This window comes from Eucyclogobius newberryi, unplaced genomic scaffold (genome assembly GCF_026437365.1).
Source record: "Eucyclogobius newberryi isolate DKJ021-1_F unplaced genomic scaffold, fEucNew1.0.hap1 SCAF_11, whole genome shotgun sequence".
Taxonomy (NCBI): Eukaryota; Metazoa; Chordata; class Actinopteri; order Gobiiformes; family Gobiidae; genus Eucyclogobius; species Eucyclogobius newberryi.
This window is the reverse complement of record NW_027315735.1, coordinates 25,302,833-25,315,055: the sequence shown is the minus strand read 5'-3', so window position 1 is coordinate 25,315,055 and position 12,223 is coordinate 25,302,833. Positions and strand designations below refer to the sequence as shown.

The following is a 12,223-nucleotide window of genomic DNA, read 5'->3' as shown; positions in this document are numbered from 1 at the left end:
ATGAAGAAAATACTTAATCACAGGCTTGGCTATAAGCCATCATCACCAGTAAATTGGATGTTTTAAACTTAATTTTGTTCTCGTAATGTCAAAGACCTGTAAATATTCTTTGGAAGCTTCTGGTAGGGCTCTCTGTCTTTCTCTCTCTTATTCTTTCTCTTTCTCTCCCTCTTTCTCTTTCTCTCCCTCTTTATTTCTCTCTTTTTCTTTTAACCATATAGTGTAAAACACATACTTTGAGGACGTACAACTACAGAAGACGTACAACTACAGTAGTTGGCGGTTAATGCACCTTTTGGCTGCCAACCGCCATTAAAAGTAACACAACAACAACAACAACAACAACAACAACTACATCACACACCAAAACCATGAATGCTCCTAAGGACTCTACACCAAAACGAGTGAGTCAAAAGTAAAAGCAGGGTTCAGAATAAGCAGTATCGTATCGCAAAATGCGACGCAATTTCTCTCATGCGATGCATTCGTCAGAAAAAAGTGTTTTTGTATCGCAGCTTTTGCGATACAAAAATGTGCGTTCAAAAATGTGCGTTCAATTGTATAACTAAAGTGCCTAAAAGTTCTGATCACTCCGACCGTCAACAACGGCATGACAAAATGTAGGACGCGTGTTGACATGACGAGTCCCGCTGCTGTCACAGATCGCAAGTCTGAAAGTGGGAGGAGCCACGTGCGGTAAAGTTAGCGTCACAGATTCGGACTTCCGAGGTCAATAGCTCCTAAACGCAAAAGTCTTTGCAGATCATACACATGCCAAACACTCATATTTACACTGCCAAGTGACCCAATCTCGTTTTTAAAAATCAGACGCGTATTTTGCAGCGAATAACACGGCTCCGAATGTGCAGACAGAACCGAGACGAGTGCTTTTAGGGACCGTCATTAAGTGTGCAGCTGGAGCCGAAACAGTACTTAGGGGTCATCAAATAGCAAAACCAAAAATGGAAATGTTTTATAGCTGGAATGGAATGTGAAATAAAGCAGTACAATTTGAATAACAATAAATACACCATGATTGACACCACAGCAACCTTTATTTTGCCATATGAAGCTTAATACATATTTTTTGTGAGTGTAAAGACAATTCATATGTAAATGAGACTCCTGCAAATAGTCATCTGATTGATGATATGAAAGAAAGTTGTAAATAAGGCCATCTGACTTGGTGTTAACTAATTTTATTTGCAATTTTTCTGTTTTATTTTGGAAATTTGTTTAAAAGTTAATTTGTTAAGAGTCTTTTTTTAAATAGAACGTTTACAAATACATTTGAAATAAAGATTCTTGTTACAATGGAAAATATTGTTAGTTACTTTCGTGTTTTGCTATGCAATTATAAAATTGCTATACAAATTTGAAAAAATTAACGGATTATTTAGCAGCACTGCTATACAAGTGAAAATCCTTCATCTGAGCCTTGAAAGGCATTCTATTGTGTTATGTTTCATTATTTGATGATTCTTAATATCTTCCAGGGTCTCCCTATTGGTTATTCACACACACAAAAAACCTTTACTGTATTGAAATATTGTTTAAAAGGAGCATAATCAAATCAAATTGATATTGACATTGATTGATGCTTGTATCGTTTGGTCTTATATTGATATGTGTTGTATCATTCTAACACCCCTAATATACAATAAATTAGATATTCAAATGTGTTCACATTATTATGTATTGATTTATTGAAGCTGGTGGTATGGTGAATATTGGACAATGAATTGAGATGAGCATGTTCCGTCTGCTTCTGTTGTCTATTTACATCCTAATTGTATTTGTGGTTTAGTGGCTGCTGTCAGACGCCGCTCCCTGTTCCACATGACTGCTGACTGTACGTGTGGGCAGTGCATGTTAAATATGGGGGGGCTTAGGTGGGATTACATTGTCAGTTCTGTCCTGACTCTCTGTTGACAGATTAGAGCTAATCTGACTGCTGTGGTGTTGTAAACAGCGAGGAGCGCCCTGACACTTTTACTGTCCTGACTGCAAGTATTTATGTGTCTGTAAAAAGACCCAGGCCCAGTTCACAGGCCCCTCATTTCTGTTCAAAGTAACATTTAGAAACAATAACGTCACAATTCTCAGAGCAGAATTGGGAAATGTATCCACACAATGATAATGTCCTGTTGTTTTGGAAAAATGCAAAACTATTAAGTCAAGTATATCTATAATAAAAACAGAACTGGACAGAACTTTACTCTGAGGTGTTCACAATGTACTCTAACTTTCTCCTTCGAGCTGTGATGAAGCAGGTTATGAGGAGTAATGAAAAGTTTGTTTTGGTCACCAGGAACATCGTGATCTGAGCCGCTTGATTAGGAAGCTCAGAGGCATCGTTAGAAGCGGTTAGTCAGGCGTGCATATCAGCCTGTTGTGTTGTGTTTAGAAGACTTCAGCTTTCCACCGTTTCAACCGTTATAATTGTACTACTGGGATAAAAACACTGTAGAAAATTTTGGATTGTTAATTGTACTAAATTGGGCCAAAACATTTAGTAGAGCTGGGTGAAATGACCAAAAATATTTAATTTAAAGGTTGAATAGAGGATTGTTGGCGACCAATCAGAGTCTAATTTCCTCGTGGCGTGGACAGCTGAGTAGTTCTCCCACATGTCAATCATTCCCTGCGTGCTACAGCAAACCTGCAGGCTCGTTCCCCTGGCTGTGCATGCGTGGTTGATATGCCGGTGTGTGTTTATCCAAGCTAGCAGGGAGTTCCTTCGGTGTAGCTCGGACGCTTCGGACCGCGAAGTACAAAAATGGCTGAGGGACGACAAGAGAAAGACTGAGTTCAATCTGGCTCAGAAGGGACGAAAATCTGCAGGGAAAAGAGATGCAATGCGATCCAGTCTTGTTAATAAGTAAACTCACATGCAGCAGTGGAGCTGTAGCGTGCTCATGCACAAGGTTTGATGGCAGGCGGCCTCTCGGAAAGAACAGAAGGGCGGGGGTGAGTGTGCGCATGCGCATTAAAAAAAGGGACTAACGATTGCCAATTTCTCGAATTGGCGAAAAATCCTCTATTCAACCTTTTAAGCGCAGCATGAGCATTTTCCCTGGGTTAATGAACTATTAGTTGTGCACTACACAAATCTGGCCTTTATGGTGGCAAAAAGAAGCCATAGTTGAAAAACAGCCATAAGAAAGTCTCATTTGCAGTTTCCCAGAAGCCATAGGGGAACTTTTTGGCCTAAAAACAAAACGCAATGTGTGGTTGAAAACTAACCTTATGGCACATAACTCTAAACACACTATCTCTGAACACACTATGAAACATGGTGGTTGCAGCATCAGGCTGTGGGGCTGCTTTTCTTCAGCAGGGACAGGGAAACGGCTCAGAGTTTATGGGAAGATGGATGGAGCCAAATACAGCGCAATCTTGGAAGAAAACCTTGTGTCTGCAAAAGACTTGAGACTGGGGCTGAAGTAGGGCTGTGCAATTGATCAAATTACGATTACAAATAATGGTAATCAGGTGGCTATTAATAATTTATGACCAATGACGTCTTTACTAGGGGTGTAGTAAAATATTGATTCAGAGATATATATATATATATATATATATATATATATATATATATATATCTCTGAATCAATATTTTACTACACCTCTAGTAAAGACGTCATTGTATAATGATTTAATATTTAATAAAACATTTCACTATAGATACACTCACTCTCAATATCAATATTTTTTTCCTATTGTATTGATTTGCATCAAACCTATATTGAATTGTATCGTACTGCACTGTATGGAGGTACGCACAGAGTCAAAATCTATCAAAGCATAAAATGGCTGATGCCAACATGCACTAACTTGGTCGGCTCAAATAGTTTTCATCACTGGAAATACTGGCTTTTACTCTCTTGTCCAAGCATCATGTGTTAAACTGCTCCGGGGGCCTAAAGCTAGCTAGCACCCCCTAAAACCTTGTACCTCTCATGGCCCCCTTCGGAATTTGGAAGATCCAAGTTCCAAGGACGACTAGAACTTACCATTACCAGACCAAAAAGTCCCGGCCTTAAAGGTGCCATATCATGCTTTTTTCACGTTTCGTAGTCTATCCTAAGTGTATATTTGATAATAATAAGGATTGTGCAACACATAATAATTAAGAATATCACCCATACCTTGCACCCCACTCACCAACCCGGACATGCAAACGGCTTGGTTTGATATTCGCCCCCACCCTTGCGAAGAGCGATCTGGCTCCCCCGCCCAACCCGTGACGTAGTCTCAGAGAGAGCGTGTGTTCCCCGCCCACCCGTGACTAGTCTCAGAGAGAGCATGTGTGCCCCGCCCACCCAGGAGACGGTGGGGGCGTAAACAGAAGCAGAGGTGACAGCGTGGACACAGCCGCACGTGAGAATCAACATTCTATTTATCATGGCGCTGCGTAGAACTGAGCCTTATGTTCTGGACCCAGAGTCAGACCCAGAGTTTGAAGTGCACTCAGTAGAAGTACCACGACGACTGCAGCAGGACGTTTTCGTTTGGTAAATAATAAACTAACGCTAATATGTTTTCTCCAACCAGGCATGTTGACGACAAATAACAAGCTGTGTCCGCGGCAGCAAACAAACAAAAGAAGTCATGTTTGCTAACTTAAATAGCCCCTTCCCCCCCTCAGCGCGGAGCCGGGGGGAAGAGGGCGGGAGGCGGCAGGCGGGAGGGGGATGGAGAGGGGGGGGGGGGTGAGGGGGGATGGTGATGCGTGCCTGGGGTTATGACGCGGTCTTGCAACCATCCCCCGTCAGTTTGCAGATCCGAGGAAAGGATATAGTCTGTTCTGTAGCTTAAAACTGCAGGAATCAATCAAAAAAAACACTCTGGGTACATATATGAAGCACAAATAGCAATGTAAGAAGGTTAAAAGCTCTGTAAAGTCGATTTAGCATGTTATGGGACCTTTAAAACATGGTCGCCGGTTTAAGCCATTGAATACGCTCATTCTGTGTCGCCAGTTTAGCCTTTAGCGGTTAGCTACATCTGGTAGTCTACAGTCCACCAAACATGCGCCACGTGTCCGCTCTGACCAATCGCAGTAAGAGTTGCTAGGCTGGGGCAGAGCGAGCCGAAGTTAAAGATTAAACCGCTGTTTTAAAGAAAATATTAAAATAATATATTTTCAAGAGAGAAAAAGTTCATGATCTGAAAAAAAGCCGACATCGCCACAAATCCGACCTTTGTGAAAGCTGTAGGGGCCTGTCAGCCAAACACAGGCAGTTTGTTTTTACATTGTGCTCTATGGGGATAATGTAAGTCCAGGTTCAAGCTAGCAAGTTTAAGCTAGCAATATCCTATCCAGATATTTTAGATGAATGTATATGCACCATTTTCAAATAAATTAAATAGATACTGCTTCCTTTTTTGAGTTTTCCAGCAAACTGGCAGACCACTGAGTTGGCGGATCTTTACACTGGATGCCCTTCCTGGACTTGGGAATGTGAATTACGTGTCTCATAAGGATGAGGGTTGCAAGACTCAAATGGCAAAGACTTCCAAGAATTGTTTAAGTGACACAATTTCCTCTGCCAACAACATATCCAGTCTTATCCTGAGACAAAACATCTGACTCTGTAGTTAAGACCAACATGTTCTAATAATACAAGAATCCCATAGATTTCAGATCAGCCGTTCATATTTCAGTCTCAAAATGATAATGCTCCTGTTGGACAGACCTCTACAATTAAAACATGAATCACAAAAAAATTATCGTCAGAAAATGAACCATATTTGCATATTTTTTCCAGAATCATACAGCCCTCACACTGCTATGTAAGGCCTCTATTGTGAAAATAACAATTCTATCACTTTTTAAAATGTAATTGCCTATATAAGCGAGACATACAATTTCTGGACATTGGCTTGAGGAAGTTTTATCAAACTGGAGCTTTGTTTATTTGTGACCCCTGATATATGTAGCTGCTGCTGGTTGATGTAGAGTTGATTTAACAGTTTTACCTTTTATCTTATTACATTGAAAACATTATAGATGTGTTATTTTTTATACTATTTATAAGTATAAGTATGTATAAGTATTTGTCATGGTGAGTATTCCAATGAAGCAATAAACTGCTCACAATTCAACCATAGAACAATCCATCCAGGAAACCAAACCCCTTTAAAATAGTGTTATCAAGTGTAGTACTTTGAGAACATATCAATATTAAGTGTAGTACTTTGAGAACATATCAATATTAAGTGTAGTACTTTGAGAACACATCAATATTAAGTGTAGTACTTTGAGAACACGTCAATATTAAGTGTAGTACTTTGAGAACACATCAATATTAAAGGCACAATGGACAATTTTTTTGGCGATTTGAGAACGCAGGCGGAAGTGCGCATGCGCACTCCCCCGTGTGGACTGATACAACACACACGTGCGTTTGTTTATTAGCTCAACGGATCGCATCGCATCTCTCGTCTCCCGTAGATTTCTGTCCACTTCTGCGTCAGCTCGAACTGTCTTTCTCCGTCTTCATTTTGCCCCGTACACTGAGGGGACTATATTATGATAGATCCATGCGCTTAGGCACGCGGAAACGTGGGGACGAACCGCACGTGGCTGCAGGTGAGCAGTAGGTGCGTTTTATGATTGATACGTGGCAGGACTAATGATTTATCCACGCCACGAGGAAATATGATAAAAAAAAATTGCTGAAAAAAATCGTCCATTCCACCTTTTTAAGTGTAGTACTTTGAGAACATATCAATATTAAGTGTAGTACTTTGAGAACATATCAATATTAAGTGTAGTACTTTGAGAACATATCAATATTAAGTATAGTACTTTGAGAACATATCAATAGTAAGTGTAGTACTTTGAGAACATATCAATATTAAGAGTCAATTGGCCATTACATGGTTGAGAAAACATTATGCAAACACATTAAAGCAGGAATAATTTAAATATTTAAGTGAAAGAATGTTTGTGCTCCCTCAGGGGATGTATTTTGAAAATATAGAATTACTTACTAACCTATTTTTTCATTTTTTGCTGAATTGAAATGCATCCCTAATGATAGAATCGCACTTATATCCTTTTGAAGGATTTTTGACTTCTATATCATTAACAATGACAATATACTATTAAACAAATGTATTGGCCACACATTAGTGTGGGTCAAAGCTTAGGCAATATTCAAGACAAAACCCTTTGGGAACCATTGGTTTAGAGTGACATGATTCGTTGAATATGTGAAACAAAAGCAGATAAACTGTGAGCATTCATGCAGAAAACATGTCCTACTTGGACATCACAATGTCTGACACTGTTTGAGGACATCTGCAAATGGTGACAAAGTGCCTAGTCAAGAAGGGAAAAATAACCAGAGAAAAATAATAAATAAATAAATAATAAAATAAAATAATGTCACCCATGTGAATGTTTGTTACAGTTTGTTGTGGATGCAATTATAGTTTTGTCACGATTTGATGCGTATCTCGACACAGGAGCTCCTCCCCACAATCTCCTGCTCACACACAATACTCTCTCCTCTTTTCCTTTCAGATCACTGAAATTATGTTATATTACAAGTCTTACCAGATTGTTTAATGAGAAAAACTTATTTTATTGTATGAACAGAAGATTGCAAATTTGCAGTTGAATTACTACGGTCTTTATTTAAGGACAAGCCAAAAGCGGTTCTAGAGTTGTCAGAAGTTCAGAAGTCATTCCTGGGTCTATCAACGTAAAATCAAAAGTAACTGAGTGCTGCCCGGTTGTCACGTTGTTAAGGCAGCAGCACATATGCCTCCCTGTGCAGTCGGCCGCAGAGTTGTGACTTTGAATCCTGACTCTCTCGCCCCCATTTCATTTAAGCTGTCCGGTCTAATAAAGCCTACAGGCCAACAGAAAAGACAAATGAACCCAGCTGTTAATATATTGCACCTGTAAGTCTCTGGAGAGAAGTTTACTTCCTGAAATTGTGAAGGACGGCACAGCTTAACCTTTTCCAAACCAAAATATATGACAACACAGCAGACACGAGTCTGTATCGAGCGACCACGTGAATTGAATCTTGACACTCGGATTGAACTCTTCAACATTATATTAAATTTCTTATTCTTATAACCCTAATGTTGTACAGTGTGGTAAAGAAACAAATCAGTGCTGATGTCATTTCCTGAGTGGCTGCTGCTTATAAATGGCATATTCAAAGCAGCCGCCTGTGTGTCTTTGGCCTCAGCCGCATTAGTACACAGAGGTTACCATGGCAACGGTGTGTTTTTGAACTGCACTTGGGATTTTTAGGTCGACTCTGGGCCAAACTTGACCACCAGTGTCGAGACAAACTGGTGGAGCCCTGAAGTATTTATCAACTGTACTTACTCTGCTCCAGTTCGCCACGTAATGAGTACAACCTAATGCTAAAATACTTCTAAATGTCACTAACGGTAAACATATCTTTTAAATAGGCCAAAAACAACCAGTGTAAAACATTTCTGATGACATGTAAAAAAAAAAAGATGTTGCTGCGCTATTGTTGATTATATGACCAATTACTGCTTGAAATATGGAAACTCTGTAAAGTTTGTACTATGTATGTACATGTCGATTATTTATTATTAATTACAACTAATTGAAAGAGATTTCTTTGTGCAAACGAGGAGTAATTCATTCAGACGTGTAGATTAGGGATTGGTATTATACAGTTTTTCACAAAATGACATGCTCTTGCAAATATATAGTTCAATAATATATCTCTTTATGATCAGCTACTACAAAAAATAAAATAAAGGACGAACAAGCCTCGTTTGATACTTGCAAAGTCGTAGCTCCTGATGCTGGAGACAGAAGACTGTACCAGAAGCACCAGTCTAGACTCTCCTGCTGGTATAGTACTTTATACTCTGTGGACGGGATATTTGAGGAGCTCTTCACTTTCACTTTTCTCTCTAATCATAGTTGTATTATATTGAACGCTGGTTAAATCTATGTGCATTTGGATGGAAACACATAATCTGAGACAATTGAAAGGCTTTTACCCAGAGCCTTGGATTGTGAAATGGTGAGTAGTGGTTTTAAGGAACAGTTGTTACAGCTCCTCTCCACCGAGAACTGTTTCATCATGTGTGTTTGCTTCTGAGTTTAGAGACTAATGTGTGCTGTTGACTGGAGCGCAGCAAAAGCAGACAAATCTGAACCGGTTGTGTTTGCGTTTACTGTTGGAGAAACACCGGCCAGGTTTAACACTTTTCTGCCTTTCTGCTCTTCTGGGCTGTACTTCTTTTTCTGTGGATATTTTTGTCTGTGGTTTTGAAGGTATTTCTTGGTGTTTTGCTGCCATCTTGTGGTTGTGGGATAGTAATACCCTTCTTCATTGACCAGTAGATTGAATTGAATTATATGATTTCATTAATTTAATAATAATGATATGTAATTACCTGAATTAAGTAATTACATTCAAATTTGCTGTAATCTAGAACCTGTAGAATTCCTAATTGAATCTCTCCCCCCCCCCTTTTTCTTCTTTCTTGCTTTTCTCCTGGGTCCATCCATCCACAGACTCTCAAACGGCTGATTCCTGATGAGGTATGTTTCTTACAAATGGTTGTGAATGTGCTTATTGTTAAATATGTGTCAAAGCATGCTCCGCTTGTGTGTTCCGTCTCTATCGCTCACTAACTCTGAAGTCCAAACCAAGCTGTTGCACTGTTTGTTTCATGTCTTTGGTTTTAAAGGTGCACATCAGTTATTTTACAGTTCAATATTAGGTCTCGATCGCATGACTGTTTCCTGGTTTGGATGTCATTTTGAGGACTTTTTGAACATCCAAAAATGTATAGAAGAACAATGTTCTATAGTATAGTTTTCCATAACAACAGGCCGACTTTTATGTCCCTTGAATTTGACTTCAGTCATTGACAGAGACTGATTTGTGTCCGTTCTTAGACAGATTCTTGTCAGTAAAGTGTTTAAATGAATAAGTAAAAACACCACAAACCTCCAATCATACCATCATGACCACAAACTTGACAAAACTTAACAAAACAAACACTTATTTTGTTCTAATTAACTCGTTTTCATGTACATAGGTTGTTTATCCAATAGACATTAATATTTATTTAGCACTTATTAATGTCTTATTCTGCTGCTTACATATTTACTAACATGTTCCTAATAATACATTCCGTATTACTGGTCATTAGTACATTTTTATGATTATAAATAATTAATTATAAAACCATAGTACAATGCAGTGCAAACCATAAAACAATCTGTAGAAAATAAGTGTCATTACATTGGTGACAGTTTAAAGCCATAATGTTTGAGCCTAAATGTAAAGAGGTTTTACAGAGATGGTGCACATGTCGGGGTCAGCGACATAAGCTCCACCCCTAGTGTTTGACCCCAGCTCTGAGGACTTCCACCAGAAGCTGCTTTAATGACTTTAAGGCTGTGTAATACCATTAAATGTCCATAGATTATTCATTAATGGAATATTCCTGCCACTCAAATATCTGAATATTAGTAGTATGTTTTAAGACATAATATAATAATATATTTCAAAACGCACTTTAATGCAAGTTTCAACTTGCAATAAATATGTATAAAGTAAATTCTTCAAAAATGTGTTAATTACAAAAATAAGGGATACGTTGGTTGTATATATTTTTGTTTTGTTTATTTTGTTTACTGTTAAAAAGACCATATTTGTATCAAACTACTATGATAAAAACCTTAGACTGGGGAACATTCTAGAGTATGTTTTTACTTTGAAGTAAAAGAAAATAGATTAAATGAACCCTTGTGACCTGTCAGAAAAAAGCCCCTTTACACTTTTTATGATGGCTATATAATATAGTAATTTCAATAGCCAATTTCAGTGCAGAAAATGGCAAGTAAAAAATCCTTACAGTTTACTAGACTAAGGCTTATTAAGCATTAGTAAAAAGTTACAAAAATATTTATTTTGTGGTACTTTCTCAACACCATTATATATTATATAAACATTTGAGTAAATGTCTAATAAGCAAAGGAAATGACATTAATAAAGGGAATAAATACTAATGAATGCTACATTGAATTAAAACCACTTACAGATGTGCAAATAGCAGCTATAGACAAGTCAACTGTGAAAGCGTGTTAGCCTACAGATGTTTCCTTTTTCCTCTGCTCCACTTTGAAACATTTTTTTCCTAAGAGTTGTGTTTTATTCGGTTACACAGTTGGAGCGTTTTACCAGCATGAGGATAAAGAAGGACAAGGAAAAGCCTGGTCAAATGACAAGCCAACGCCACTCGTCCGCCGCCAGCTACGAGTTCACCTCCCAGAATCCTATGATGCATGACCACTCGGACGAGTACGTGCTGGAGCTCTTCGAACAGATGCTGGTAAGATTTCAGGAAAGTAAATGTACAAAATCTGTCCACAATTTAAGTGAAAAAAATATTTTGACTTGTACTGCCCCCTTGTGGCAAATGGCACGTGTTTATAATGACACATTCAACTGTGTTCAGTTTTTAAGCCACTGCTATTGTTGTTTTTTGTTGGTACATTTTACATTTCAAACATGTAACACTTCTGTCTGTATTTTGCCGGAATTCTTCTAAGCAAACATCTCAAACTCTGTTGCTCTGTAGAATGATATGAACCTAAATGAGGAGAAGCAGCAGCCTCTCAGAGCGAAGGATATTGTGATTAAACGTGAAATGGTATCACAATACCTGCACACTTCTAAAGCTGTAAGTAATAAAACATTTGCCACTGTTAACAGAAGTTTTTGTCTTGTAACAATGATGTAAATATTAGTTTTCTCTTTTGTTTGTTAGGGACAGAACCAGAAGGAAAGCTCTAAATCTGCACTGGTGTACATCCATGAGCTGAATGAAGACTACCGTGACCCCCAGCTGCTGCTGAGCTGCCTGGAGTCTCTCAGAGTCTCCCTCAATAACAACCCTGTCAGGTGAGCCTACGTGTACGTGTAAAGCAGACCAAATCTGTCACAATATTGGACTCAACCACAGAAACCAAACTGTTGAATTTGGACATGGTATGAAATGAAAATATTCGTGAGTTTCAGCTTTCTGTAAGGTATTTACAGGGCTTTTCATCATTGAAAAGTTGTATAATATCATATTTTGGAAGTTTTAATTGCTATAACACTGGTTTATATGGTTTATTTTTCATCATTCTGAAACCAATGGATAAACAAAATGTCAGACAATATGTTCAGGGGTTGTACAAGATTGT

General features: G+C 38.4%; 1 protein-coding gene across 1 annotated transcript in view; it reads left to right on the top strand.

The window, feature by feature from the left end:
• LOC140346271 (protein diaphanous homolog 1) overlaps window positions 1-12,223 on the top strand; it is a 37,687-nt gene that overhangs the window by 12,398 nt on the left and 13,066 nt on the right. The window contains exons 2-5 of the mRNA XM_072432351.1: window positions 9,536-9,562; window positions 11,200-11,364; window positions 11,614-11,715; window positions 11,803-11,936. Coding sequence (XP_072288452.1) covers window positions 9,536-9,562; window positions 11,200-11,364; window positions 11,614-11,715; window positions 11,803-11,936 — 428 coding nt within the window. The remainder of the gene's footprint in view (window positions 1-9,535; window positions 9,563-11,199; window positions 11,365-11,613; window positions 11,716-11,802; window positions 11,937-12,223) is intronic.